This window comes from Urocitellus parryii, chromosome 6 (assembly GCF_045843805.1).
Source record: "Urocitellus parryii isolate mUroPar1 chromosome 6, mUroPar1.hap1, whole genome shotgun sequence".
NCBI classification, from domain to species: Eukaryota; Metazoa; Chordata; class Mammalia; order Rodentia; family Sciuridae; genus Urocitellus; species Urocitellus parryii.
The window spans coordinates 154665962-154693291 of NC_135536.1; the positions used below are offsets into that span (position 1 = coordinate 154665962).

Genomic DNA, 27330 nt, shown 5'->3' on the forward strand with positions numbered 1-27330 from the left:
TCTTAACAAGAAGAAATAAGGTACTCTTTAATCTTAAATTCTGAGCCTTATTATGTATCTTCTCAGAGCAGTCTGAAACTGAAAAGAGAATGCCATGTTTACATCACTGTTGACATTGTAATAGTATTAGGAATTCAAAAGATTTTGAAAGAAAAATGTTATTGAGAAAAGAAGGCACATATATCAGTATTTAAGGGTCTAACTACCTTTTTCATGACCTCATTACTTTTGATTGTTGAATGCTAATGCTACATCTATAATCCAAGATGTTAGGTCAGTTCTTTCTTTTCCTGTCATAATTATCCATCTTCAATCTCTTAAAAAATGTTGTATGCCTGTAATTCCAGTGGTTTGGGAGAGACTGAGGCAGGAGGATTTTGAGTTCAAAGCCAGCCTCAGCAAAAACAAGGCACTAAGCAACTCAGTCAGACATTGTCTCTAAATAAAATATAAAACAGGGCTGGGGATGTGGCTCAGTGGTCGAGTACCCCTGAATTCGTCCCTGGTACACACCCCCCAAAATGTTGGAAGTTGGGGAAAATAACAGCAAAGCAAACAAGGAGATATTAGCAAGTTTAGAATTGATATAATGATGTCTTATTATGAATGTTATTATTCAGTATTCAAAGTAGGTAGATCATCATCATTATTTCACTTTGAAACAATATATTTGCTATATATAGTTCATGTTTTACAAAATGCTAAGAAAATTTAAATTTTGTCTTAATATTTGTTTCTACAGGCAAGTTAAGTAGAAATGGAGCTATTAGACAAAATTTTCAGTTTTTCACATAGTACAAGTTATCACTCTTAATTTCTGTGTAAGCAAGTCTTTAAGTCAAATTGGTAAATTTTTGTTTTTGCTTATCCCTTAATAATAACTAACATGTCACAGTCTCACAGGAAATATCTTACTTTGCCATTGTTAAGGACTGAATTGTGACCTCCCTCTCCCATTCACATGCTAAAATTCTCCTCACCAATGTGACTATTTGGAAAAAGGTCCTAAGGAAGTAATTCGTGTTAAATGAGATAATAAAGGTGGGATTTTTAATCCAAAAGGATCAATGTCCTTATTTAAAAAGTCAGAGACACCATCAGACTGTGTTCTCTTTGTGTGTATGTGTGCACACAGAGAACAGACCATGTGTAAACAATAGAAGAAAACACTGTCTGGAAATCAAGGAGACAGAATTCACCAGAAACCAACCCTACTAGCACCTTAATCTTGGACTTGTAGCCTCTAAAACTGTGAAAAATAAATTTATGTTGTTTTGATTCCACAGTTTGTGGTATTTTGTCATGGCAGCACTACAAACTATTTTATTAATATTAATAAGTTATAGAAATAAGGCTCAATGTAAAGGTATGTAAAGAACAAGTTCTAGGGGCTGGGGTTGTGGTTTGGCAGTAGACCGCTCACCTAGCATTTGTGAAGCGCTGGGTTTGAACCTCAGCATCACATAAAAAGTAAATAAATAAAATAAAGGTATTGTGTCCAACTACAGTTAAAAAAATACAATTTAAAAAAAAAAAAAGAACAAGTTCTATTATTTATCTCTCCACTCCTCTCCATGAGGTAATTAAGCCAAAACACTTACTATATTATCCTTCATGTTTTTCTTCAAACTCACATAAACTTAATTCCCCAGATAGGGGTTTGGGCATTTGTGCAAAAGAGAGAGCATGCACAATCATTCATAGCTCTCTTCAATTTGCTTTTCTCTCTTAGCAATATACCCTGGACACCTGCCCTGCCTTGACCAAGAGGAATACACTTGGTTCTGTTTAATATGTGCTGAGTACCGGAACATGAGGATGTACCATCCCCTCCCTCAGCTCAGCCAATTCTATCCCTGGTCTTTTGGATTGTTTACATGTTTTTTTGTTTTGTTTCTGGGATATTGGGGATTGAACTCAGGTGCACTAGACCACTGAGCTACATCCCCAGCCCTTTTTATTTTTTATTTAGAGACAGGGTCTCGCTGAGTTGCTTAGGGTTGTTATTAAGTTGCTGAGGCTGGCTTTGAACTCTCAATCATCTTGCCTCAGCCTCCCGAGCCGCTGGGATTACAGGTGTGCACAGCTGTTTCCATTTTTCTGAGACTATGGATAATGCTACAACAGACAAAGGATATTTTGTCATTTTAAACTAAAGTTCTTATTCCTAAGGAATAGATGATCAAAAGCAAAACTACTAGGACAAAATATGTGTATATTAATTATGATGGTCATTGTCAGATTACTCCCCCAAAATTTCTAAGCAGTAACACTTATTTTTAGATTTCAGATATTTTAGAAAATATCTCTTTCTAAAAATATAGTGAAAAAATATAAGCAAATGATATTTGGAAAGTTTTCTGAAGAATAAGAAATAAATATTTGTTCTCCTGTGGAACTTCTCTAATCTTCTGCACTATCAAAAGAAACAGTATTTTCCACAAAATGCATTTTCCTCTTGCTAAATTGACTTACGTTTCTTTTCACTTTCTCATTCACTTTCTCTCCTTTTCTGTCACTCCATATCATGTACTTATATCTGTGAATACAATTTTCTCACTTGTGAGAGCCTCTTTCATTTAACAAACATGTCGCATGTATTTTAACATTAAGGAGAGCAAAAGAAGATAGTTACCTAGCCAAATGTTCCTTCAAAAGCTGTTTTTAAAATATCTGTTTCTCTTTCTTTTAATATTTACTTTTTAGTTGGACACAATATCATCTTTATTTTATTCATTTATTTTTTTATTTGGTGCTGGGGATTGAACCCGGGATCTTGAACGTGGTGGGTGAGCGCTCTGCCGCTGAGCCACAACCCTAGCCCTCTTTCACTTTTGACTATCACAGAAAACAAATTCTTTCAAGAAATGCCCTCTTCCACTATTTTCCAAAGTAAATGACTTAATCCAGTAACTGAAAAGTAGGTCAATTTGGGGGGGGGGGGGCAAGAAGTATTTATTTATTTATTTATTTTTGCAGTGCTGGGGCTTAAACCCAGGGCCATGCATATGCCAGGCAAGCACTCTGCCACCACATGACATCCCCAGAGCCAACAAATTTTTAATTAAGGCCACAGACCCCCCCCAAAAAAAATGTTTCTAAAAGACAAAAAAAATAGAAAACAAATTTAAATAAACAACAACAAAAGCTTCCAGACAAGTCTGCTGGAATGTGATTCCTAACTCTACCTCTTACTAATTGTGTGACTCGGAGACAAGTTGCTTAATTTATTTGAGTACCTATTTCCTAATCTGTAAAATGAGTATGAAAATAGTATATATTTTGTAAGGTTGTTATAATGGATGTGTATATTTATATACATATTTCCTAGAACAGTACATAAAACAAAGAAAGACTAATATAAATATTAGCTGTTGATTTGAGCCATACTCTCCATCAGCTACTTCAAAGGTATCCCCAAAAGGAATCAAAGAAAGAAGAGTCCAAACTTCATCTATCTTTCAGCTCCACATGAAATAGGGCACAAACCTCATTCAAAGAGAACAGTTCTCAGTTCTTCATCCTTTCATGATGGTAGGCCATGCTGGTGCAGGCGGAAAGGGCCCAGGCCCTGCCCTGCAACAGCTAATAATCTAGAGAATTGTGAGAAGAGCACTTTTTACCCTCTCCTAGAAAAAAGGTCTGTGCATTTAGTTTTAAGGCATCTAGTTTTGAGGAACTATGTGTGTAATTCGGTATAATTTTTCATTGTTTTATGAACCAAAACATATAAATAAAAAGCTATTAATGTAGAAGACGTCCACTGAATACAAAAAGAAAACCTTTCTACTTGTTATGGCTCAGAGTCAAATACAGCCATAACTTTGAGGGTCGAAGGTTGTCATCCCCATGAAGGTAGCAGCTTAGAACTCCATTTGAGAGCTTTTGTATTATTTAAAATTGAGCAGTTATTCAAGGAGGCTGTTTCTGAGGGCAGCACTGTGAGTTGATAAGGTAAGAAATTGGCCTTGCATAGATAACTCTAATAATTCAACTCTACTTCCTCTACTCACTGTTCTTTCCCACAGTAGGTATGAGAAAGACTGGCCCATATCCCTGGTCCCTCATCATCCTAATACATACACAGTGTCCTGCAAACAACTGTGTCTCTTGTCCTGAGTACTTTTGTCAGCAGCCATGCAGCAGCTGGTAGTGCAGCCAGATACATCACTCAGTGGCTGAGTTAGAAGGGAAACACCTTTCTTGCCTTCCTCATGGATAGGATACTTCTGGAGCACATGCTATACAGTATTCCAGGGTTCCCTGTGGATCTGAGTGTCACAGGCTCACAATGGTGATCTACTCAATTACACACTCCCAATGGCTTCTTTCTCTTCCCTGTGTCAACATTACTCCCTCCTCCACTGAATGTACTTCCTGGGACTACCTACTAAATAAACTGTTTGCACTCAAATTCTTATCTTGGGATATACTTCCAGGGAATTCCAACCTCAGTCATTTGCTTTTCAATGGGGATACTGCAGGATAGTTTTAGGACACTTTATATAAAGGTGTCTGTTCCTTTACCCATAGGCAACGGGCTTTGCCCTACAGTGGCTGCTCTGGTCTTATATATACTGCTCAGATTCTGAGAGAAGCAGTCTTGACCTATTAGGAATGAAAGAATGCTTCTTGCCATCTAACACTGGGGTGTCACTTTCTGTCTGATGCCTCTCCTACAGTAGGGCTATTCCTGGTTACAGTTCAGTCACCTCTGCTGACAAGTTAAAATTCACGGCTAAAGCTACTGCATGGCTCGTCCCTGCACAGAAGGCATACATCTGTTTTTGATGACTATTCAGGCTTTCTCTCTTCAAGTTCTTCTTCAGTTGAGCTTTAAAGTATTTCTTCTGCTTGGACAAGGTTGGATGCTCCTTTCTGGGCAGTTTAGAAACGGGCACTCTGCTTGCCATGGTTGACCTGATTCAACTGGAATCTTACAGCACCAAGGGAGACTATTTCATTTCCTCCTGTGGTTAGGTTAAATAGTAGTACATAGAGCTGGGGCTGTAGCTCAGTGGCAGAGTGTTTGCCTAGCATGTGTGAGGCACTGGGTTTGATCCTCAGCACCACATAAAAATAAAAATAAAATAAAGGCATTTTGTCCTCTACAACTACAATTTAAAAAAAAAAATGTAGTCCCTAAAGTTGTTTTTATCACAATGGGAATTTCTCCTGACTTTGAAAAGCACTGCCTTCATACTACCTTGAAGACATTGTGGCAAGGTGGCTAATAGCACAAGTGTTCTGGATTTGAATTTTGGCTCTGTTTAACTATGTAGCCTTGGGCAAGTTAACTAACCTTTCTGAGCCTTATAAAATAGGAATAATAATAGCATCTATTTTCAGGATTATTGAAAGGGTTAGAATTGGGCTGGGTTTGTGGCTTAGTGGTAGAGCACTTGTCTCACACACAAGGCACTAGGTTCAATCCTCAGCATCAGATAAAAATAAATAAATAAATAAAGATGCGAAAGGGTTAGAATTGATGCACATAAAATGTGAATGTAGCACTTAACACACAGAAAAAGTCACTACCTGTTGTAGAAGTAACAACCTACACAGCCATTCTCCCCATGATCCTTGCAGGTAGGGTTACAACAATGGAGGGGACACTCCCCAAGCAGACTTTAGTCCTGTGATGAGATTCCCTGAACTTGCAGTGATCTCCAGCCCTGGCAGAGTATTATCAGTTCACTTCTGTTTCTAATAGAATATATGTCACAGGACAATAGAAAATTTATACTCTCACTCAAAAATGCCATGACTACATACGTTTTGATGTTTTTATATATATATTCTCTAATCACAGCTCATACCAAAACACTCAGCAATCAGAAGAACATGTCGAAGAACATGCCTACGGATAAACAGAATTAGAGTTTACCCCAAAATAAAAAATAACAATATGTAATAGAGAGGAGGATTATTAAATTATAGTAAAATTTGTGAGAATTCAAATGAGGCCTTGACTTTGTCTTTTCACTATCTACTTTTTTAAGTTTCTAACTAAATTAAGAGTGGACAAAGAGGAATGAAGGGAAGGGAGGGGGGATGGGAATAGGAAAAAGACAGTGGGATGAATTGGACATAACTTTCCTATGTTCATATAGGAATACATGACCAGTGTAACTTCACATCATGTACAACCACAAAAATGGGAAGTTATACTGCATGTATGTATGATATGTCAAAATACATTCTTCTGTCATGTAGAACTAAAAAAAGCAAATAAACATTTTTTATAAAAGAATGCAAATAAACTTGGGGGATGATAACCAGTTATTCATCCTTTTAAGAGAATATGTGACTCTGAAGAGCAGCCACTGGATGCATGCAAACAATGGATGTCTTACAACAAAACTGAGCCAGAGTTTTACATTTAAAAAATTGACAACCACTACTTGATGATTTTCTTCTTGGCATGCAAGTCATTGCTTTTTGCTAAATTTTTAAAACTATCTTTTTATGATTCAGAATCATCACTAATTTGATACAGCCTCCCCTCTTATTAGTGCTTTCCCCTGCAACAACCACCCCAAATCCAGGCCCTTGGTTAATTCCTCATGTTCACATTGTCCCTGATTTCCTCAGCTCCATACACTCATTCCCCAGGTTCATACTACTTTGTACTGCTAGCCTCATCTTCCTGCAGCTTCAGTCCTATAATAGAACCACTGTACTCACAAGTCTTTCCATCATCTGCCCCAACACACACTCTTACAATGATAATTCTAGGAGTAAATCTCAATTCCTGAGCCTGGGGCATTAGTTCCAGGTACCAAGTCTCAAGATTTATCTGTCCATTATCTCTACAAGCTCTTTAGATTTCAGGCAGACTGGACAACTACCCTCTGGTCTTTCCTATTTCTACTCCTTTATTTAAAACATCTCCTACTCCTAGAGTATCTACACACCTCCACTGATCGTTATTCTACTCATCCTTCAATGCTTGCTCAAGCACCAACCCCTCCACCAAGGCTTGGGTTACTCACTGTAAAAGAAGCAGTCCCACCTTTCTTCATGTTGCTCATGCCTGTTCCCTGTAATTGTCACTTATCATACACTATCCTGTGCCTTAGAAAGAGTACTGCTTTGTAAGAAAGCACCTTGAGAGCAAGAGTTGTGACATTTATAGAGGGACCTACTGTGGCTTCTCAAACATAACAGTTGCTCAACAACTATATACTGAATTCAGTCAGTGAGACTGTATGTGCACTAGGTAAGTCCTTGGAGACCAGAGACACTAGGCTCAGAGGCTAATTCATATGACTACTAAAAGAAAAAGAACTTGGATTTCCAACAAAAATACAACATTACTCATATTATAAAGAATCTGGGAATTAGTGTATAATAAGGATTAACTAAGTCATGATTTTTTTTGCAATGTATTTACCTTTTAATTGACTGAACATCAGTAGAAAATTGAAAAAGGCAAAATGTTACCTAATTGATTCTTACAAATAGTCAAAGATTTAATAATCAAAGATGACAATTTTCAATCAAAAGGGAAAAACTTCATTCTAGTTATTAAACATTTTACAGTGTTGTCAGCACTGTGTCTCTTGTTTCTGTTTAAATATAACTTAAAAGAAGACTCCATAACTTTGTGCAAGGTAGTGCAAATAGAAAAAAAGTCTCCCACATTACTTAAGTACCATTGACACTGCCATACTAAGAATGTGTCTATCAGAAATGGCATAGAAAGAACATGCTAGTTTGTAGATTAAAAACATGTCAATTATTTCATGACTGAATGTCAAACAGGAAAACTGGCTGAATGGTTTAGAAGTCTATCACATCATACCACATTTGGCCTACATCTAATGGCATATAAATCATTTATCATTAAAGGCCTTTTTATATAGGTCAAGGTTGCTGGAGCTTGGTGTTTTGTATCTTACAGTTTAAAGAATGCTCTAAATTCTAGGTTTTTTAACTTTTTAATCTATGGGGAAGAAAAACTAAAACTTCCTATAAACTCAGATTAATGCCTGCTAATGCACGGAAGAAAGAAAAACTAAAACCTTCCTCCTACTATAAAAACAAAATAGTGTGGCCTCTGTTTCTTTTCTGATAAGAGTCTTAAATACCAAACAGTTAACTGCATAATAACATTTACTGGCAGCCAGGCAGCCTGCTTAGCAGATATATAAAGCAGGTAAAAGGAGAAAAAGTTAATTTCTTGGCTGAATGATTCCATCGGTAGCTATAGGGCAAACCTGAAAGTCTTTTAGTAAAGTAGCAGTTGATTCTTCTATCAATCTGTAGCACACATACTCTTCCAAGGAAAGCATTAAATATGAAAATCATATCCCGTTATCATCTGTTTCCAGCTTTCAGCCCAGTAAGCTTTTCTTAATGAATGCTGCAGCCTAAGGAACAAGCACGCTTTTGGCTTTTCTGAATAATGGAGTGATGCTACCATTTTTGCTTATTACAATATCGACTGGCTGAGGGGGTTTCACATATAGTCACAAGTGACTACTCTTGCCAGCATGCTCCAAGTTATTACAAGATGTTTTTAGACATTTCATCTAAAAGAGCTTTACTGCTTTTAGTGAAGAAAACATCTATGGTCTTGAACAGAATCATTTATATGGAGATAGGCAGGAGGATTAGAAGCCTGCATTATGGCAGATACATAGCAGAATTTATTTAAGTATTCCTTGCTGGTCTTTTTGTCTATTGCTTAGATATGCAATCTCTTCTTTCCACTTTCTCTGTGAGAAGGTTAAAATGTACAAAATTATATATAAAGGAAAGAATCAAAATACCACATTTTCATTGAAAACATTTCTCAAACTAAGAAAAAGCAGTTACAAAGCATTATTTAGAAAAACACAATTTTACCTACTAACTCTGAGGTTTTCTTGGAAATCTAAATCTTAACCCCAAAGTGATAGCTTTCAGCCAATTTAATTAAAGTTAGACATTAAAGCAAGAGGAAATAGGTAAAAATCTTTAAATAATCACTTAAAGTTTAACCAAAAAGATGTTTGTTAATAGAAATTTTATCATTTTAATTTGTTACCTTCTGTCTGTCTTCATTTTTCAGTTCACCCTTTATTCCCAGTCTATCTTTTGAGAGTAGCTGCATCTTCTTAAGTTGAGACTCATATTCAATCTAAATATAAACAAATTTGATTTTGTGCTGGATATTATTAACTAGAACTTATTCATATCTTGCAGTCTTAATAACATAAAAGGAATAGTAAATTAGAAAGTAAAAGCTGATGTTATCAAGAAATTCAACTTATCTTAGAAAAATAGACAATTTCAAAAGTAACATATACCAAAAAGTTGAATTCAATAAAACTTTACATACATTTTGAAATAAAACAAGGATTGATGGAGTTTCACTTATTAAAATCTATTTAGGGAATAAAACTTTGATATATTTAACAGCTTGATACTTTCATTATATTATCATGTAAATCTAGTTACTTGGTTATGAAAGTAAAACATTTGACATCAAAGATTTTCTTTGAAAAGTTATATCTTAAAGGGGAAAAAAATCAGTCCAACTGATTTTTATTTACATGACATCTACATTATATCATTCATGGTCCTAACAGTCACAGCCATTGTGTATATTATTTGCTAGACATCAACTTAAAGTAGAAATATACTGCAGTCAGTCATTAGTACCTTAAAAATCAAGTTTGCTCTGGTACTAATAACTACATTAAGAATGTCTGCATCATTACCATACTGTAATAGATTGAAATGATTAAATCATCAAATGACTTTTCTTAAATGCAAGGCATAGAAAAAGCACCTTGATTCAGTACACTAGTAATTAAAGCCTTAAAAAAGTCACTGCTTGTGTTCCATCACAGATAAGTATCAGAACATTTTCTAAATAAAACAGCTGCTCATTGCAATAAAAACATACATAAAAATAAAGTTAAAAAAGAAACACACCTATGAGATAATCAAATTAGAAAGCTATTTCATCAGTTCTCAGTCTGAATGGTAAACAGGCCTAAGCTTTGTTTTGACAAACAAAAAATGCATAGGCAAAAATGGCCAAAACTGATTTCTTTCCCTCAAAATATTTTAAAAGGTATTATATGCTGCCCCCTTTTTAATAATAGGCATTTTTTTCTGTAGCAAAATGTTATTAACATGATGAAGTGCAGTAATAATCTAAATAGATAAAATAGATACCTAATTAAAGTTTTATAAAGCCAGTACAAGTGACAATAAAATAAACCAATAAAAGATAAACAAATAAGGCAATTATGAAAATACAATTTACATTTCTGTGTTTTACATCTACTCCTTTAAATTTATAGATGTTTAGTTTTTAACTTTAAGTGCCTTAAACAGGCATACTTTACAGATTCCAAAGGAAAGTATCTTTAAAAAGGGAGGTTAACTAGGTTACGATATAAACATCTAATTAGAGATTTTTTAAAAATTATTTTTTCTTGTGGCTACAAACATTTCCTTTTGCTCTTTGAGATCAGTGGGCTTTGTACCTGATATTTTCATTATGGGATCATTTAAGTAATACCTTCCAAAGATAGAGCATTTTCTTATGGAAACATGAGTTTTATTTAATTCATTTTGTTGAAGCAAAATAAAAGTGATAACTACATAAAGGCTTCATAAAGAATAGTTAAAAAAAAAAAAATACAGGGTATGGTGGCACGTGCCTGAAATCCCAGCTACCCTAGAAGCTGAGGCAGGATGATCACAAGTTCAAGGCCAACCTGGGCAACTTTAGTGAGATCATCTCAAAATAAAAAATAATAAGAGCTGGGGATGTAGCTCAGTGGGAGAGCATTCCTAGGTTCAACTCCCAGTACCAAGGAAAATAAAAGAGTAAGAAAAGTATCTTAAAGAGTCCAATTTAGATTTTTCTTAATATATCTGAAAATTTTACTGAACTATAGGTTACTCTTTCTAAAGTACTAATGCACAGAAAAACTGTACAATGTATTTTGAAACCAGAGTTGTACTACTGACAAATTGATAAAACAATAACTCTGCAACCACTAAGAGGACAGACACATCACTACCTAAAAGTACTTTGTTCTCTTTTGCCTTTTATTTATTTTTTGCCTTTTGTTTTTATACGTTTATTTTTACTTGGTTATTAACAATAAAATCCACCTTCTGAAAAGCTGGAGAGGGGGGGGTTTCAACTAGGCTCTGCTGGACCATAAGGTTCCCTAGTCCCACTTCGTTCTAATTGCATTATAAACAAAGGATTCTACTACTTTAAAGATTTTTTTTTTAAGTTTGGAAAATAGTGGGTAGATTAATCTTTCTAAGACTTTCCCAGTTAAAAACATCTCATGTGACATCAGAGTACATATGACCTTATTTGCACCTCTATCTCTAATCGTCAGTCTTTCAACATTCCATTCCTAATTTCTTCTCCAATCAGGCCCTCTGTGTTTCTTCTATTTTCACAATACATCAGGGTTTAGAATGTATTCCTGTCCTCTTCCTGCCACATGACCTAAACTTTTCATGGTCAAATTTGTTGCTTCATGGGCTAAACAACCCATGCCCTAGTAGCACTGTCTGATTCCTGTAAGGATAATCCTCTCATCTTTGCCCTTGACCTGGGAAATGAAAGCTATTTTAATAAACCTAAGAGCATTGAATTAGCCCACCTGGTAACTCACTCTTCTCATTACTGTACTGCTTCATGATATTGGCTTGATGCTGCCCACCTAACATTAAAAGGATCTTCCCATTTAGTACCTCACTGCACAATTTATTTTAGCTTAATTACAAAAATCTGTTAACAATAAGCTGTGAACATGGGAAGAGGAGATAAAGGTTCTTGCAGATGTTTCAAATCACTGGAATATATATGTCTCTGTGACCATCCCATTTTCCTTTTTGCTTCCTTCATCTTTCTATATTCTTACTTTCCCTTCTCCATTTTCTTTTGTCACACTGTTGTTTGCCTGATGATGCCACCACTATCTTTTTTTCACAAGCTTCCTTGTTTCACTTGGTCCTTGGGATTGCACAGTAATTCTCAATTATAGAAAAGTGAATAGTTGAATTGAATAGATATTTAAGATCAGCTGGACCTACCTCCTCATATTACAGTTGAAAAAATGCATTTTATTAAGTAAGTTGATTTGATTCTTGGGTGAATACAAAATATGAGACTATAATTCACAGGTTTTTTTTCTTCTCTGCTTCCTTCTAGATGGTGAACTTTTACCAAAGATTTGGGGGAACATTTATTTATTCAATTAATAACTATTAACAGGCAAGACATACTAGTTGATAAAGAATAGGATTTGCTACAGATCTTGTCCTTCAGGAGTCTGAATGTCGTGACCTGCCCACAATGTCTGCCATAATGTTTAGCAGAAATCTGAATGAGCACTCAAGAGAACTGTTCTCAAATTTTATCCCCTTTCAGCACAGATAACCTAATGACAGAATTTTCAAGGAGAATCACAGCTTTTAATAGTGACATATTTTCATGATGTCTCTGCTATTAAGCCCAAATGCTTCCTGGGAAGTATAACATTTGGTATAATCAATTCCACATTAATTCTTTCATAGCTGTTCATGGTCCATAAGAGAAAGAGACAAAAAATATGGTGGAATTAATTTTCAGTCAAGGGGGGGATCTCAATGCTTACTGAGTGCTTACTGCATGCCATCTTCTGGGTCAGACATTTGAGAGCATTGAAATAATAAGACAAGGATCTTGAGGCAAAATGGGAAAGCAGACATGTAAACAATTATAATACCATGAAGGAAGTGCTTACTAATTATGACACAGACTTAAGGCAGGTCAGGCATAAAGGCCTTCTAGTTGAAAAACAGTTATAAGATAATGTGAAAATTTCAAAGAAATCTAAATTGTTCAGCAGGTTTAAAGTACTGAGGATGCATGTGAGTAAGTATGAGTGTGTACATATGTGCATGTTAGAGAGAGTGTGAGAGAAAGCAAGTACACATGAGTACAGGAGATAAAAGATGTATAGAAACAGTGGGAAGATATGGAGGTGAACAAGCTAGAGGACCTCGGGGAGAAGGAGGTGGGGTATTGAGCGTAGGGAGAGGCAAGGAGACAGAAATAGGGAAAAGATGAAAGGAAGAGACAGAAATGGGAATAAGGAGATGGGGACATGTCAGGGAGAAAGGAGGCAGAAAATTGTACACATCTGTATACTCGTGTAAGAGAGAGAAACAAGGAGAGGCAGAAGGAGAGCATGCGCACATGTGTGTTTATATGCAAGACTGAGGATAGATGGGCTGTATGCAGGCAGAGATCAGCATCTAGGGTTTGTCCTAAAAATACTGAAACAGCACTTCAGGCAGGGGAGAAACATAACAAGATGACAACTCTCACCCAGTAAAGGGACCCTTCTTGAATGCCCTGATGTGTCAGCTCCATGCACGTCACTGCTATTGTGAGGGAAGTTATGCAGATGTTTGCAATGCTCTACACCTGTCCCTGGGACCTTTCTGGGTGCTCCCAAGTTCCAGTATTTGGGTCTCTGTGCCTCCTCAGAACCTGAGGAGGCTGCTCTGCTCACAGGAGCATATGGTTGGCTCTCTACTCCCTGTACCTCCACCTATCAATTCTCAATCCATGCTGCTCAGGAGCCACTGTATACATATCCCAAATGCTTCCAACCACTTGCCAATTTCCCTGTATGCTTAAGCTTTAGTGCCTACTGTGAAAGTTGGCTCAATAACATACCCTGTCACCTCCCCTGCCTCACTTCTCTCATTGCCTACTGATGTTTCTTTATCTTACAAATAAACCACTTATAGTCATTATCTCTGGGTTTGCTTAGGGAGAATCCAATCTGAGACAAGGACAAAGGGCACCTGAGAAAAACTGCTCTAAGTTAGGACCAACTGGGTTCCCCTCTATAAAAGCATTCTGGGGAGCAGAATGAGGAAGTGAAAGACATAATCTTCCAGCACTATTAATACTAAAATTTACATTTTCTCTTTTTTTTTTCTGGGGGGGGTGCATTTACCAGGGACTGAACATGACAACTGAGCCACATCCCCAGCCTTATTTTGTATTTTATTTAGAGACAGGGTCTCACTGAGTTGCTTAGCACCTCGCTTTTGCTGAGGCTGGTTTTGAACTTGCAATCCTCCTGCCTCAGTCTCCCAAGTTGCTTGGATTATAGGTGTGTGCCACTGTACCTGGCAAAATTTACATTCTTGCATTGAGTTTATTCAGCCTCTTCACCCGTCTGACAAGTGGCAACACAGCCACACAATATTCTCAAAACAATTTTAAAAGATCAATATCTTTAGCAAGCCCTAAAAATTATTATAGGCCCCCAGAAAACATTATGATTCATAAAATCAATTGAAACTCTTTTTCAGCTTTTATCCCATTTTAAAATATTTTAACATTACATAGATACTAAGGAGGGCCCATCCCATTTCTATAAAGAAGGAGAAATCTTAGTAAAATTTGGGCAAAATACCCACCTCTCCCACACTATTTTACTTTGTGTCACTTTCTGAAATTCTACCAATTTGGAATTCATTTGCATTAAGTGTACACTTCTCAGGGGGAAATATCCCTGGCACTTTGGGGTGTGTGGGCAAAGCACTATGGACACCATTCTCCTACGATTTATCTGAGGTTGTCCTACAAAGAAGGTAAAGATCTGATACCTGAATGCAGAAGCATTAACAGGAGATGAGTGGTTCCATCATATCTAAGGTCACTATCAGACACTGGCATAGAAAAAAGCAGCAGAAAGAAATGAGAAGACACAAAGGACCAACATGCCCTACTTGAACCTATGCTTAGTGGCCAGTCTACTGAACTACTGGTATCACTGGCTGAGTTACTGACACCACTGTCTAGTTTTATGGACACACAATAAGCACTTGACTTTAGACTCAGGGTGATGGTTACAGAACAGTTTTTCATAGAACTCTTGTCTTTCACAACTGTAGCTACATGATCTGTTCTTTTAAGCCATTAGCAGAATTACTTTAATTATTAATTTTAATAAATATAATTTAATTATTATTTTATGAAAGTAAGAGGACATTTGCTATTATGTCCTTTATTCAGTTGGGAAGGTAAAAATTCCCTGTTTTGTCTACCGCTTTTCTCTGGTAGACACTTTTCTCACTTTTCTCTGTGAAATCTCCAAAAAGTGGTTTTTGGAATTTAAGCATTCTACCTGAATACTAGTAAGAGACAAAACTGAAATGCTGTAGCTAAAACTTGCTATGGATTGAGCACAGTTAACCCCCAGAGCTTGGTTGCTAAACACCCTTCCCTGCTCAGAGCAACCATAGCTCTCTAGGTAAAAGGCAATATCTATTTCTAAGACAGGGAAAATATTAGGCAACCTGAAATATCTTGCTATGTTTAAAGAAAAGAAGGCTTGGAATTTAAGGGGTTTTGTCAAAAGGACACAGGAGCCAATCTAAAGAGATTCCCATTGGCTGGAAGTGTAGCTCAGTGGTAGAACGTGAGGTTGGCATACACAAAACACTGGTTCCATAACCAGCACCCTAAAAACAGACTCCCACTGGCCAAGTTTGGGACAACAGGAGCAACAAAAAATAATTATAGTAATTGATAATATACTGATTAAGGAATTCATAAGTCCACTGTGATATTTTTTAAAAAAGAAAGAGAATACGTAGAGGGAGGGAAGAAAATGCTCTTTGTTATAGAAAAGTAAGCCACCAGAAGATAAAAACAGAAAAATCATCATTTCACAATCTCCACTGTAATAATTGATTCAGGCAAGATTTATTAACAGATCCCAAAATCACTAGATAAAATTCTAGTGATGAACACGATAGTCCAGTGATGCCAAAACATTACTCCACAGATAATTTACTACTTACAAAGCTGAACAATGGAGATCACATTTAGAGATCACTATCTTGCCCAGAAGATCAAAGTCAGCATCACTCAGGTGGGACTATCTTATATCATGGGCTTCCTTATGGCATGTTGTGGTAAGTATAATATTGCCTGTAACTACTTAAATTAATTAAAATTAACAGAATTAAAAATACAGTCCTCAGTGTCATGATCCACATTCTAATGGCTCAGAAGCCACATATGGCTAGTAGCCATTGAATTAGCATTAGCATAGATATAGAACATTTCTATCTGCAGAAATTTTAGTTGGGTAGTGCTGGTGTCAACCACATTTCCATTTACAGTAAAAATGGGGAAATTCACAATGGTCAGTAGCTGACCTACTTTCAAAATACCCAATGTCATGGAAAAAGAAAAAATGTTAAGTGGAAGGCCATAGGAGATGAAATCCGATTTAAAAAATTAAAAAAATAACAACACAATACAACAAATAATAGTGGGCTTATAGTCTGGAAATATAAGGTACTTTTGGGGAGAAATGGGGAAATTTGAATATGAACTATATATATTAAATCATATTATGGAATTCTTATTAATTTTCTTATATAACAATGCATTATGATTATGTAGGAGCCCACCCTTATTTTCAGGAGATCCACACTCCAGTGCTCAGGAGAAAAGTGTCATGATATATGCAACAGACTTGCAATGGCTCAAAGAAAAAAAAAATACAAATGGCATGCAAAAAGCAATATAGCCAATATTTAAATTGTTGCATCTAAGTAGATAATATATAAGTGCTCATTAAAAGAACTTTTATAATTTTCTGTATATTTGAAATTTCTGCAATAAAATTAAGCTAGGGAAAATCTGCTAGAGCAAAAAGAAAGGGAAATACATAAGCCAATTTTTCCTGTAACTAGTGTTTATTTGGTTAATTTGGGTATCATGCCTAATCAGGGAAAATAGTAAGGAAGAATGCCTCTTTCCTGGCTTGCCACACTTAGCATAATTTGTGGAGCAGCAGGAAGCCAAATACTGGAGAAGAATAAGGAGCCCAAATCAGAGATGGTCTCAGAAAGCAGTTGCTCTAGGTCACATAGCCAAGGAGCATGAAAGAATCCTCAGGGCCATTTCCACCCCTCAGGGCTTCCCAAGTGCACATTTGACCTGAAAGAGCTCAGACCACATAAAAATGATTTTTTTTTTAAGAAGGAAGAAATTTCTAAAGGAAACCCTAATGCTGCTTACTTACATTCAATGATTGCTTCAATAAATACCACGTTAGACCCTATACCTTTTACTGACTAGAGACCTTGCCTATGTTGTAAATATTCCATTAATTCTTCAACTACAGTAGGAATATTAGAAAATATAACTTAAAGGTTTAAGATCAATATTGGTCATGTGATAATTTACAGAAAAAAGCTGATACTTAGTCTTCAACACAAACAGCTGAACATTAGTGACTGCCACTAATCTGAAAAAGATTTTGGCTGAGTGCAGTGATGTAAGCCTGTATTCCCAGTGGCTTGGAGCAACTTAGTAAGTTAGCAAAACCCTGTCTTAAAATAACAAAATAAAATAAAATAATAAAAGGGTTGGGGACATGGCACAGTATACTACACTATACTACAAAATATACACTATACTACAAAAGATCAGGGTTAAGTGCCCCTGGGTTCAATCTCCAGTACAAAAAAACAAAAAAAAAAATTTAAAAAACAGTACAAAACAAGACATCACCTTCAGTTCTTGAAGCTTCTCTATATTTGTGGTAAAGTGTCCAACATGAGCTTTAGCACACTCATATCGTTTTAAATATTCTTGGTTTCGAGTACGAGCCTTCTTTTCAGATTCACATATTTCCTTCAGGTATTTCTTTAGTTTTACATATTTCAGCTTAACTCTGAAAAAAGATGTTTTTAACAACAGAGTTAGACTTTGACTCAACCTAAGCAGAAGAGTATTCTTTAATAAAACTGTTGATGAGAAAATCAAATCTAAGATATTTTACCCAAACAATAAAATCCAAAGGACAGAACGTATATATTTTTTAGGGAAAATTAATATGATGCCACTAAGATACTGTGTTGGTTACATCATGGCAAAAACTCTCCTGAGAAACGTATATAAGAACACATGATAATAGTGTTTATTATAAAGATTTATATGGATTTATTTCTCAAAATTAAATGTGATTTCAGCAGTGGTATCTACATGACCATTTTTAAGATACACAACCTACAGACGTCTTTATAAAACAATGTAAAAACTATTTGCTCACATGGAAACAGAATCAAACGATAAACCATAATCCAAAAAAATGCAGAAATTTTTAAATACCAGAAAAGCTTCATTTATATTACATAAAAATATTTTTAGACATTACAACATTATTATTAAAGTATTCTCTAATAATATATGGACTATGTGGAAAAAAACCCCACAGCTTACTCTCCATGGTACTGACACTGCTAATTCTGATTCTTAATGCTTCACAAATATTTAAATTATAAAAGAGCACCGATTGTGCAGTATTTATGTTGTTGCCTCAAAAAACTATTCAATACTTTTTCATCAAGCAAAAATAGTTTAAAAAGTCACAAACATATTCATTCTCAAAACACCAATTTGCAAAGATGGGGGAAGGTTTCCAAAATTAATTAATCATAGACCTTAAACCTTTAACCCTATCTCTCTCTCAATTTGTTTCTCAATAAGAACAGTGAGAGAGAGAGAGAGAGAAAGAAAGAAAGGATGGAGGGAGGAATTCAGTGACCACTTACTAAATGTGGGCTTTGTGTTGGGACTATATATGCATTATCTCATTTAAATCTTACAATAGTCTCATGTGGGAGCTATCATCTTTATATGGGAAATGGAAAACAGATTATACTGAAAGGGTAAAGTTTCTAAACTGGAAAGCTTGAATGTAAAAGATTAGGTATTATTAAGTTCCTCTGTTACACCCAGAACTTGGAATTCCTGAGATAGTTAAAACAACGCCCTACTGGCCATTTAGCCTAGGGCCCTGTGCAGTTTGTCACAGGGCCCGAACCAATCAGTTTGAATGTGTAACCCGCTTACGAATGACCAATCACCCCCGCCCGACCTGTTCCCGCCAATCACGTCTCAGAGTTGTTGTTCAATTTCCCCGCGCCTCATGATGATTTGTTCTGATGTATGCAAAGCCCACCGCCCTCTCCAAAAAGTGTACTTAAGCTCCACCTGACCTCTGTTCTGGGCTCTGAGCTGCGCTCCCTTCTTGAGTGGGCACAGAGTCCCAGCGCGCTGGAATGGATCCCCAATAAATCCCCTTTTGCCAATTGCATGGAAAAAAAAAAAAAACAAACCTTTAACCCTAAACCAACAATTTTCAAGAAATTATTGTGCTAATAATGCTGTGCTCTGGCTATGGTCGGATGTCTCCATTTTTCTTACTGAATAAAAAGTTTATTTTTATTGCTGCTGTATTTTTGACAGTAATAGAGGCAGAACCTAACCTACTGTCTTTCATACTCAAGCATATTAGTAAGCTGGTGGTGGTATCCAGTGTCTACCTGGAGTAAGTACAATAGTAACCATGCCTTCTGCCACCCAATACTCTTCAAAGCTGATTAAATAAGTAAGTCATCCATCCATCCATGTAATCATTCATAGATGCAGCTGCAGTCAATAAGAAAACAAACAACTAAAAACAGTGTGATAAATGCTATGAGGCAAACTAAAGAAATTTTTCTAGACCAAGCAATCTGACCTAGTTGAAAGGGCAGGGAGGCCTTCCCAGTGTAAATAAGTTTTCAGCTAAGACCTGAAAGATGAATAAAAGTAAACCCAAACTGAGGAAAAGCAAGAATGAAGAGATGTAGAGGAAAACACTCCAGGCAGAGGCAACAGCATGTTGAAAAGCACAAAAGCAATAAATAGGAAATAATGAGGATATTAACAAAAATACAATAAAAATAAAATTATTAACTCTACCTCTGGGTCAGTGTTTTAAGGCACTTTACATATTAACTCATTGAGTGCTCATAAGTATCACTATTCCCATTTGACAGATGTAGTCACAGAATACTGAAATAATCTCTCAAGGTCACTTGACTAAGAAAGAAGTGGAGAGTCTCAAATTTAACTAAGCACTTGCCAATAGAGCCTGCTGATTACACTTATACTACAAAAAATCTTATAGTGCTTAAGATATTGAAGTTTCAGTTAGTGCAGAATTTTGGGGAAGGGGGAAAAGAGATGATGAAAATGAAATATGGAGGGACAACAGAGAATCCCTCAGCTGCAGCAACCTAATAGCATTAGCCTCAGCTATCCACATACTTCTCTCACACTCACTTTCCTATACTACCATACCAAGAAGCTGCCCAAGAACAGACTGTATTCTGTTTTCTGTCTGCTCCTGTAACCATCAGTGAGAAAAATGGCACTGCACAGATCTCTTCAGACTTGGGCCCACTCTTGATGCCATGACATTCTCAATACTATTTCTTCCAGAGACAAGACAAGCCTATGGTCTCTTTTCCAGAGAGAATGGTCATCTCTTCCAGTCAAGGATGTCTACCTTGACTGGAAACCTTAGAAATACTAAATTTTAAAACCAAAGAATAATTTTGAAGATAAGAAAATAAATGGACTTAATGGTGATTTGGTTTTAAAGAATTCTTAGACTTCTTTTTTAGATGAGATCTTTTCATTTTTCACTCTTAGTGTGGCATGGATAAATCACAAGTTTAATGCTATTATAGTCAGAAACTCTTCATATGAATTATATAGGAGATAACGCTATCCATTTGGCTTAAGGATGAAGTTTAATAAAATTAAACATTAAAAATATATTCTTAACATATATTACATGTATATGCATATATATATATATATATACACACACATACATATATATTTCCTACTGCTTATAATACTTTTAATAGTAATTCTCATATATCCATAAACAAACGAGATACTAGGTAATCCTGCCTATTGCAGTTTTCTTCAAAATTTGGCTATTATAGTTATATGCCTTAACCATTATAGGAGCTCAATATGTTTAAACTGTAATAAAAAAGATAAGACTATATACTGTATCTCACATTAAAATACTTATGCAAGACAGTCTTGAAATAACACAAATACCAAATGATTAAAATAATTTTTATTGATAGTGATTATATTAAATTGCAGCATTCACTTCAAATCATTACAAATACAGAATTTATGACATATTAGGGTTTAAATTTTGATTTAAAATTTAAACATATTTACATATGATGTCATGGCATCATATGTAAATTGGCTCGAAAAATGTCACCGCTATCATCTCTTACCTGCATATATCAGACTGATTATATTCACAAAGTTTCTTTTCCAGGTCCAACCTCTTCTTTTCACTATTATACGAAAAGAAAACATTGCATAAATCATTACATTGATAAGTAATAAACTGATAAATTTAGACCATGATCATCTTCAAAATCATATCACTTTGAGAGACTACTTCTCTTGGTATTTCTAAGAAGAAAATGCCAAATGTGTTTGAAATACAAAGACACAAAAATATTTACCACTCACCAGGGAATTCTAAAAAACAAAAGACACAAATATGAAGCAAAAAGATTTTCGAAATCAGGGGGGAAAGTATATCCTGAAAAAAGGCTGGGAAGCAAGTTCATTAATTTGGCAAGCATTTCTTGCATGCCTGTGCTAAGTCAGGTACTATTCTAAGTCTGAAGACTAACATGGCTAGCCAAAGGCCCTGTCCTAAGGCAGGTGACATATCAGGGGAAGGATAAATAACAAAGAAGATAAATCAGTAAAATATGGCCAGTTTTCTCTGAGTCAGCAGCATTTGAACATAGGCCTGGATAACGATTCTTCTCCAAATCCACTTTGGACTGAAGATTGGAAGCTTCCTCTGCCCCAATCAGCAAAGCTGGGGCATAGCCAAATGGCTGAGTTCAGAAGAGGATTCTGAAAAGCAAATCTGGCTTCACATTTGATGAAGAGCAAGATGCTTAACACTTATCACTTCAAATTTCAGGAAATATCTTTTTATAACTTTGTAATGTCACCATTACTTGTCAGCTATTTTTTGGGGGGCGTGTACTGGGGATTGAACACAGGGGCATTCAACCACTGAGCATCCCCAGCCCTATTTTGCATTTTATTTAGAGACAGAGTCTTGGGCATTATGTAAAATTGTGGATGTGTAACCGACGTGATTCTGCAATCTGCATTTGGGGTAAAATTGGGAGTTCATAACCCACTTCAATCTAATGTATGAAATATGATATGTCAAGAGCTTTGTAATGTTGTGAACAACCAATAAAAATTAAAAAAAGAAAAAAAAAAGAGACAGAGTCTTACAGATGTTGCTTAGCGCCTTGCTTTTGCTGAAGCTGGCTTTGAACTTGCAATCCTCCTGCCTCAGCCTCCTGAGCTGCTGGGATTACAGGCATGCACCACCATGCCCAGCTTGTCAGCTCCTATTAATAGACTTAATCTGTGATGGTCAGGTGAGTGCTTGCAGTGAACTAGAGGAGGAAGCCTGGGGAAGAAGCTGGAGAAACTGGGTAGCAAAGGTGGCAATAGTAGCCAAAACCATGAGGCTGGTGGTTTTTGGCAGGTTCAACCTTAACTAATGGCTATTAAGACAAATTCAACATTAGAAATTTTAATTAATCACTTTTCTCCCTTCAAAGAGTTCATAAATCAGTTGAGTACTTTGATCATGAGGAATGAACTGTCATGTATAACTAAAAGGAACAACTATAAAAAGAATGAATCATTGGGTAGTATGGGCAATTTGTCATTAAATTAGTAGGCCAGAAAGACTTTTAAGTACATCTATGAGGGCTGGGGATGTGGCTCAAGCGGTAGCACGCTTGCCTGGCATGCATGTGGCCCGGGTTCGAGCCTCAGCACCACATACCAACAAAGATGTAGTGTCCGCCGAGAACTAAAAAATAAATATTAAAAATTCTCTCTCTCTCACTCTCTCTCCTCTCTCACTCTCTCTTAAAAAAAAAAAAAAAGTGCATCTATGACCCCGTGCCACCAATGCAATGCTTTATTTCTGTGGTATTCTTGACAAAAATGAATGACTGTGATATGCTCATGAGGCATCAGATGGATCCAGCTTGAGAGTCACTTTCTAGAGCAAATATTGAACTCTTTGAAATTATCAAAAACATGAAAAAGGGAAAAACTGAGGAATCATTTCAGATTGGAAATGGCTAAAGAGACATGGTAAACAAAATGTAATCCAGTAGTCCTAACATACATTGTTAGGACTACTGGTAAAATCTGCTGGTAATCTGTAGACTGGTAGATCAAGAATGAATCCTGACTGGGAAGGTTGTATGGTGATTATATACAAAAAGTGTCATTGTTTTATGGAAATATACACTAGAGATTTTAGGAGTAATGGGGCATCCTATCTGTCAAATGGTTTTAAAAAGACTAATGATTTTAGATAGGTAGATAGAGAAAATGAAAATGTAATAAAACAGTAGTTGAAGAATCTGGGTAAGGGGAATATTAGAAGTCTTTGTCCCACATTTCCAACTTTTCTGTAATCTTGAATTTACTTTAAAGTAATTTAAAAGATTAATCATGGTATCTAGTGAAAAAAGATCACAATTTTTGGAAATCCATCACCTCTCAAGCAGCAAGTTCTTTTTAATAATGAAAGCAAAACTTCTTTTTTCCTGTCGTTTATTCAAGTAGATGCAGATACCTACTGGTCACACTCTCTATCAGAACATTTCACATACTAAAAAACCAAAATCAAACACCTCTTGGTCCTCTATTTTAGGCAAAAATGCTGCTAATCTTATCACTGGCCTATTTTCTAAACCCCTCATCCATGCTGCAGCACCTCTGAATGCTAAGTTATTCGCATCTGTTTTAGATGTAAGACTTAAAGTAGATTGTTATCCCAGTAAAAAGGCAGGGAAAAGCCTATTGTTGGATTACCTTATAATTCCTACATATTAAGTTTCTACTACAGAATCCTGTCCTGGGATACTTAAATAGTCCTCATTTTTAGTCCATTATACCCCTTCCTCATCTGGATCTTGTGAAGTTTTACACAGCTGGATAATCCTTATATGTCTGAGTTTCATCCTTTTGCTTCAACAGCACAACTCTCCATTGTCTTCAACTTTATTCAACTAAGATCTGTGTCAATTTCTAGACTATTATGATATGTCACCTTGAATCAATATTGGCAGAGAAAAAACTGGAACTAATTAATGGGCCTTTTAAAAAGATGTTTTTATATACAATAATTCTAAGAGTCGATTCTACTTATGTTTCTACCATGTTTATGGGCAGGGCAGTATACATACTATAACAAGTTACTCCATTAGACTCTTCTAGATTCAATTATTGACTTTTACCACAATGAAAAGAAAATAGTGTATAAACACAAGAAAACATTCAGATAATAAAATTCCATCTATGGGAGAATACAGATAAGATGACTTGGGCTTGAAACATGGCAGTTACAAGGGAAAAGCATGATTATTAGATCAGGTAACATTTCAATGACCTCCTCTAAAGGGGCTGAAAAAGAATAAAAGGTGGGTTTTTTGTTGTTGTTGTTCATTTGTTTTTTGTCTATTTTTTAATCTTCCACTCTCAAGAAGTTTCTAAATTTAAGCATCTGACTACTTCCCAGCTTACAACTTTTGAAATTACTAGAATTTTAAGAGACAATGAACCCTGTAGTCAATGGGATTGATTTTTAGGAAAAAGTACACCCAAATATTCAAATAAGACATGGACAATGATATTCTTTATGTATTGTTTTGCAAAATTAGAGCTTACAATTAAAAAAAAAAAACTTTCAAACCCATTATAGTAGAAAAAAAATTGTGGCTCTAATAGTCAAGTCCCCTTATTTCTAGAAAAGAATCAAGGTTCAGAAAGGCCAAATGACCTTCTCAAGATCTCAAAACTGGTCATGGATTAGAATTCGGATTTCCACATTTTTACCGTAGCTTTCTATGTATTTAAAGTTATTTGCTTCTATTTTGTGTGTACTGTGTATTAATTAGAATTAGTAATGGATTCTTCAAATGAAAAAATGAATACACACAGCAATAGATATATACTAAATTAGGAGTAAAACATGAATCCAAAAACAGAAGTGTGAATAGGCCATAAAATTTGACTTGAATTTCTCAATTTCAACAGCCTCACCTTGCTTAATAATTAAAGGAATAAGTGTTAAACATAAAGTGGGCAATTATTTAACAGTTATTGTACCATAAAGACTATAAACAACCATGTATTCCTAGTATAGGAATCAAAAATAACTCACAGTTAACTTAGTTCAGAAAGAAAACCATTTAAATCAGTAACATTTTAAGATCAAATCTTTGGCTAAGACACAAATAGCTAAAAACCTGGGATAGCTAAGCCACCCTTCAAATAGAATAGACACGAAGTCAAAAAAACACTTTACATGTACTGAAACACGTTAACTTGTTTTTTTAATTATCAGGTATATGCAGACACTTAAGATCATCTTGGAAATATCATAGGATCCATTCTACCTGGTTGGCTGGAAAATGGTCATTATTTAGTAACAATATGTGGCTGCTCAGTTCTATTTAAGATATTCCTAACTCCTAGACATAGCTGGTTGAACTTTGTGATTTCTTTCATAAATTCAACAAATATTTATCAAGGGCCTCCTTCGCCACATTTCCTCTACTGTGAGCTTAAAATTCAGCTAGATATGGTTCCTGTGCCCCTAGAATTCTTAGTCTAGGCAACAAGAACTTAAGCCTCCATGAAGAGTGCTATAGGAATGCTGAGGGTGCAAAAAATGTGTTGGGGCAGGGAAGGTTCTATAGGGAACAATTTTTTTTTTTTTTGATTTGCAGATGAAGAAGATCCTGGAGTAGGCGATTGACAGTATGTTAGGGAGAAATTTGGATGTTCAAAAGAAGATAAAATATAATGAGGACAATTAAGGAGGCCTGTTGTAGATGCTCTGTAAAATAACTGACAAAAATTAAATCCAGCATAAGATGAATGCAATTCATTTTCAAAATCACTTCTGCCTTTACCTTACATGTAATTACTGTACTGTTATCATTTTAGAATTGTGACATACGCAGCTCTCCCGTTTACTAGAATGGTTTTATAACTTTTAATACTCATTAAACGTTTTGTTTATCAAGAGATCCAAAAATCTATTTCCTTTCTTGTCAACTAATGAGATTTCTAACTCCAATTAATTTAGTAGCTAAATAAGAGTTCCAACAACTTATCTTTCATTTGGTTATTAATAGTCAATTGCTTCATAATTTTCCCTCTTTATGCACTCTTAGATGTAACTGTTTTCGATGGTTCTCATCTTTCATGTCTTAATCAAAGGCAATACGAATCCTCTGGAAGCTGAACTTCTCCTGCTAGAAATTTCATCTTTTTCCTGGATATCTAGCTAGGCCCAGCTTCCCCCCCCCAAAAAAAAAAAAGTCTCCAGCATTTGAATAGGGCATATGTTTGACAAACACTCTCTCTCTCCAGCCTGCGTTCCTGGACCTGTCATCATTGATGCAGTGCAGCTGTCAAGGTGGGATGACAATTTGAAGAGAGAGTGAGGAGGGGGCATGTAGAAGGGGGCTAGAGGAATTCATAAGACTTGATGGAGAGTGACAGGCAGGAGAACTCCCACTCTCACTTATGGGCAAATCCAGAGTCACTTATAGCCGAATCCTCAAGGGGGGACCCGGCTTTAGTTTCTGTAGGGGGAGGGGTGTCTCACCTATCTCCGCGCGCACCACTTACACAAGAGGTATTTCTGGCAAACTTTGAACTCCAGGCTCCACTCGGAGCTTCTGGGGCGTCGCAGGCGGACTCCAGGCCCAGGTGAACCGCAAGTAGGGGAAAATGGTAAGGAACAGAGGGCAGGGCACACAGAAGACCCTCAGAGGCGCGGGCCCACTCCCCGCCCTCTCCCATGGTCTCCCTACCTGTCCCGTAGCCCATGCTGAAGGTGGCCCACCCTCTCGTAGTAGTCGGGGCTCGCCAGGGGTGCTGACGAGGCGGGGGCCCGGTGCATGTTGCCGCCACTTCACCCGCCCTCTTCGCCTCGCCGCTGGGCAGCGGAAGGGTCTCGGTTGCCCGAGGAGACCGCCCCACCATGCACTGCGGGTAAACACGCGGCCAGGCCTCCTGCAGGGGGCGGAGCTACGTGGGGCGGGGCGAGATGCCGAGCGGGGCGGGGCGGGGCGTCGTAGAGGGCGAAGGCAGGACGTCACGGAAAGGCGGGGCAGAGGTCTTGCGAGAGCCGAACTAGTGCGGGGAGGTGGTGTATGCAGATCCCACGGCCTCTGAGCCCACGGGCGGAGACTACAGGCAGATGGCTGGGTAAGCGGCCCTGAGTCCTGGGTGTGCTTCCCTCTTCTCCCCCGTGTTTCCCTTGCCTCATCCTTCGGGATTTGCACAAATTGCGTTACAAAATGCATTCTCTCGCTTCCTTC

The 27330-nt window shown here is 36.5% G+C and overlaps 1 protein-coding gene across 4 annotated transcripts in view; it reads right to left on the bottom strand.

The window, feature by feature from the left end:
• The window catches only part of Kiz (kizuna centrosomal protein), a 120393-nt gene extending 93387 nt beyond the window's left edge, over nucleotides 1-27006 (bottom strand). For 2 of the 4 annotated variants that reach the window (XM_026393033.2, XM_026393035.2), the window contains exons 1-4: nucleotides 26821-27006; nucleotides 21157-21219; nucleotides 17570-17732; nucleotides 9035-9127 (exon numbers count right to left, since the gene is read on the bottom strand). In XM_026393033.2, the coding sequence (XP_026248818.1) occupies nucleotides 9035-9127; nucleotides 17570-17732; nucleotides 21157-21219; nucleotides 26821-26909 (408 nt within the window). In that variant the 5' untranslated portion in view covers nucleotides 26910-27006. The remainder of the gene's footprint in view (nucleotides 1-9034; nucleotides 9128-17569; nucleotides 17733-21156; nucleotides 21220-26820) is intronic. The other 2 variants (XM_026393032.2, XM_026393034.2) reach the window with 2 other exon arrangements.
• Nucleotides 27007-27330: the final 324 nt, after the last annotated feature.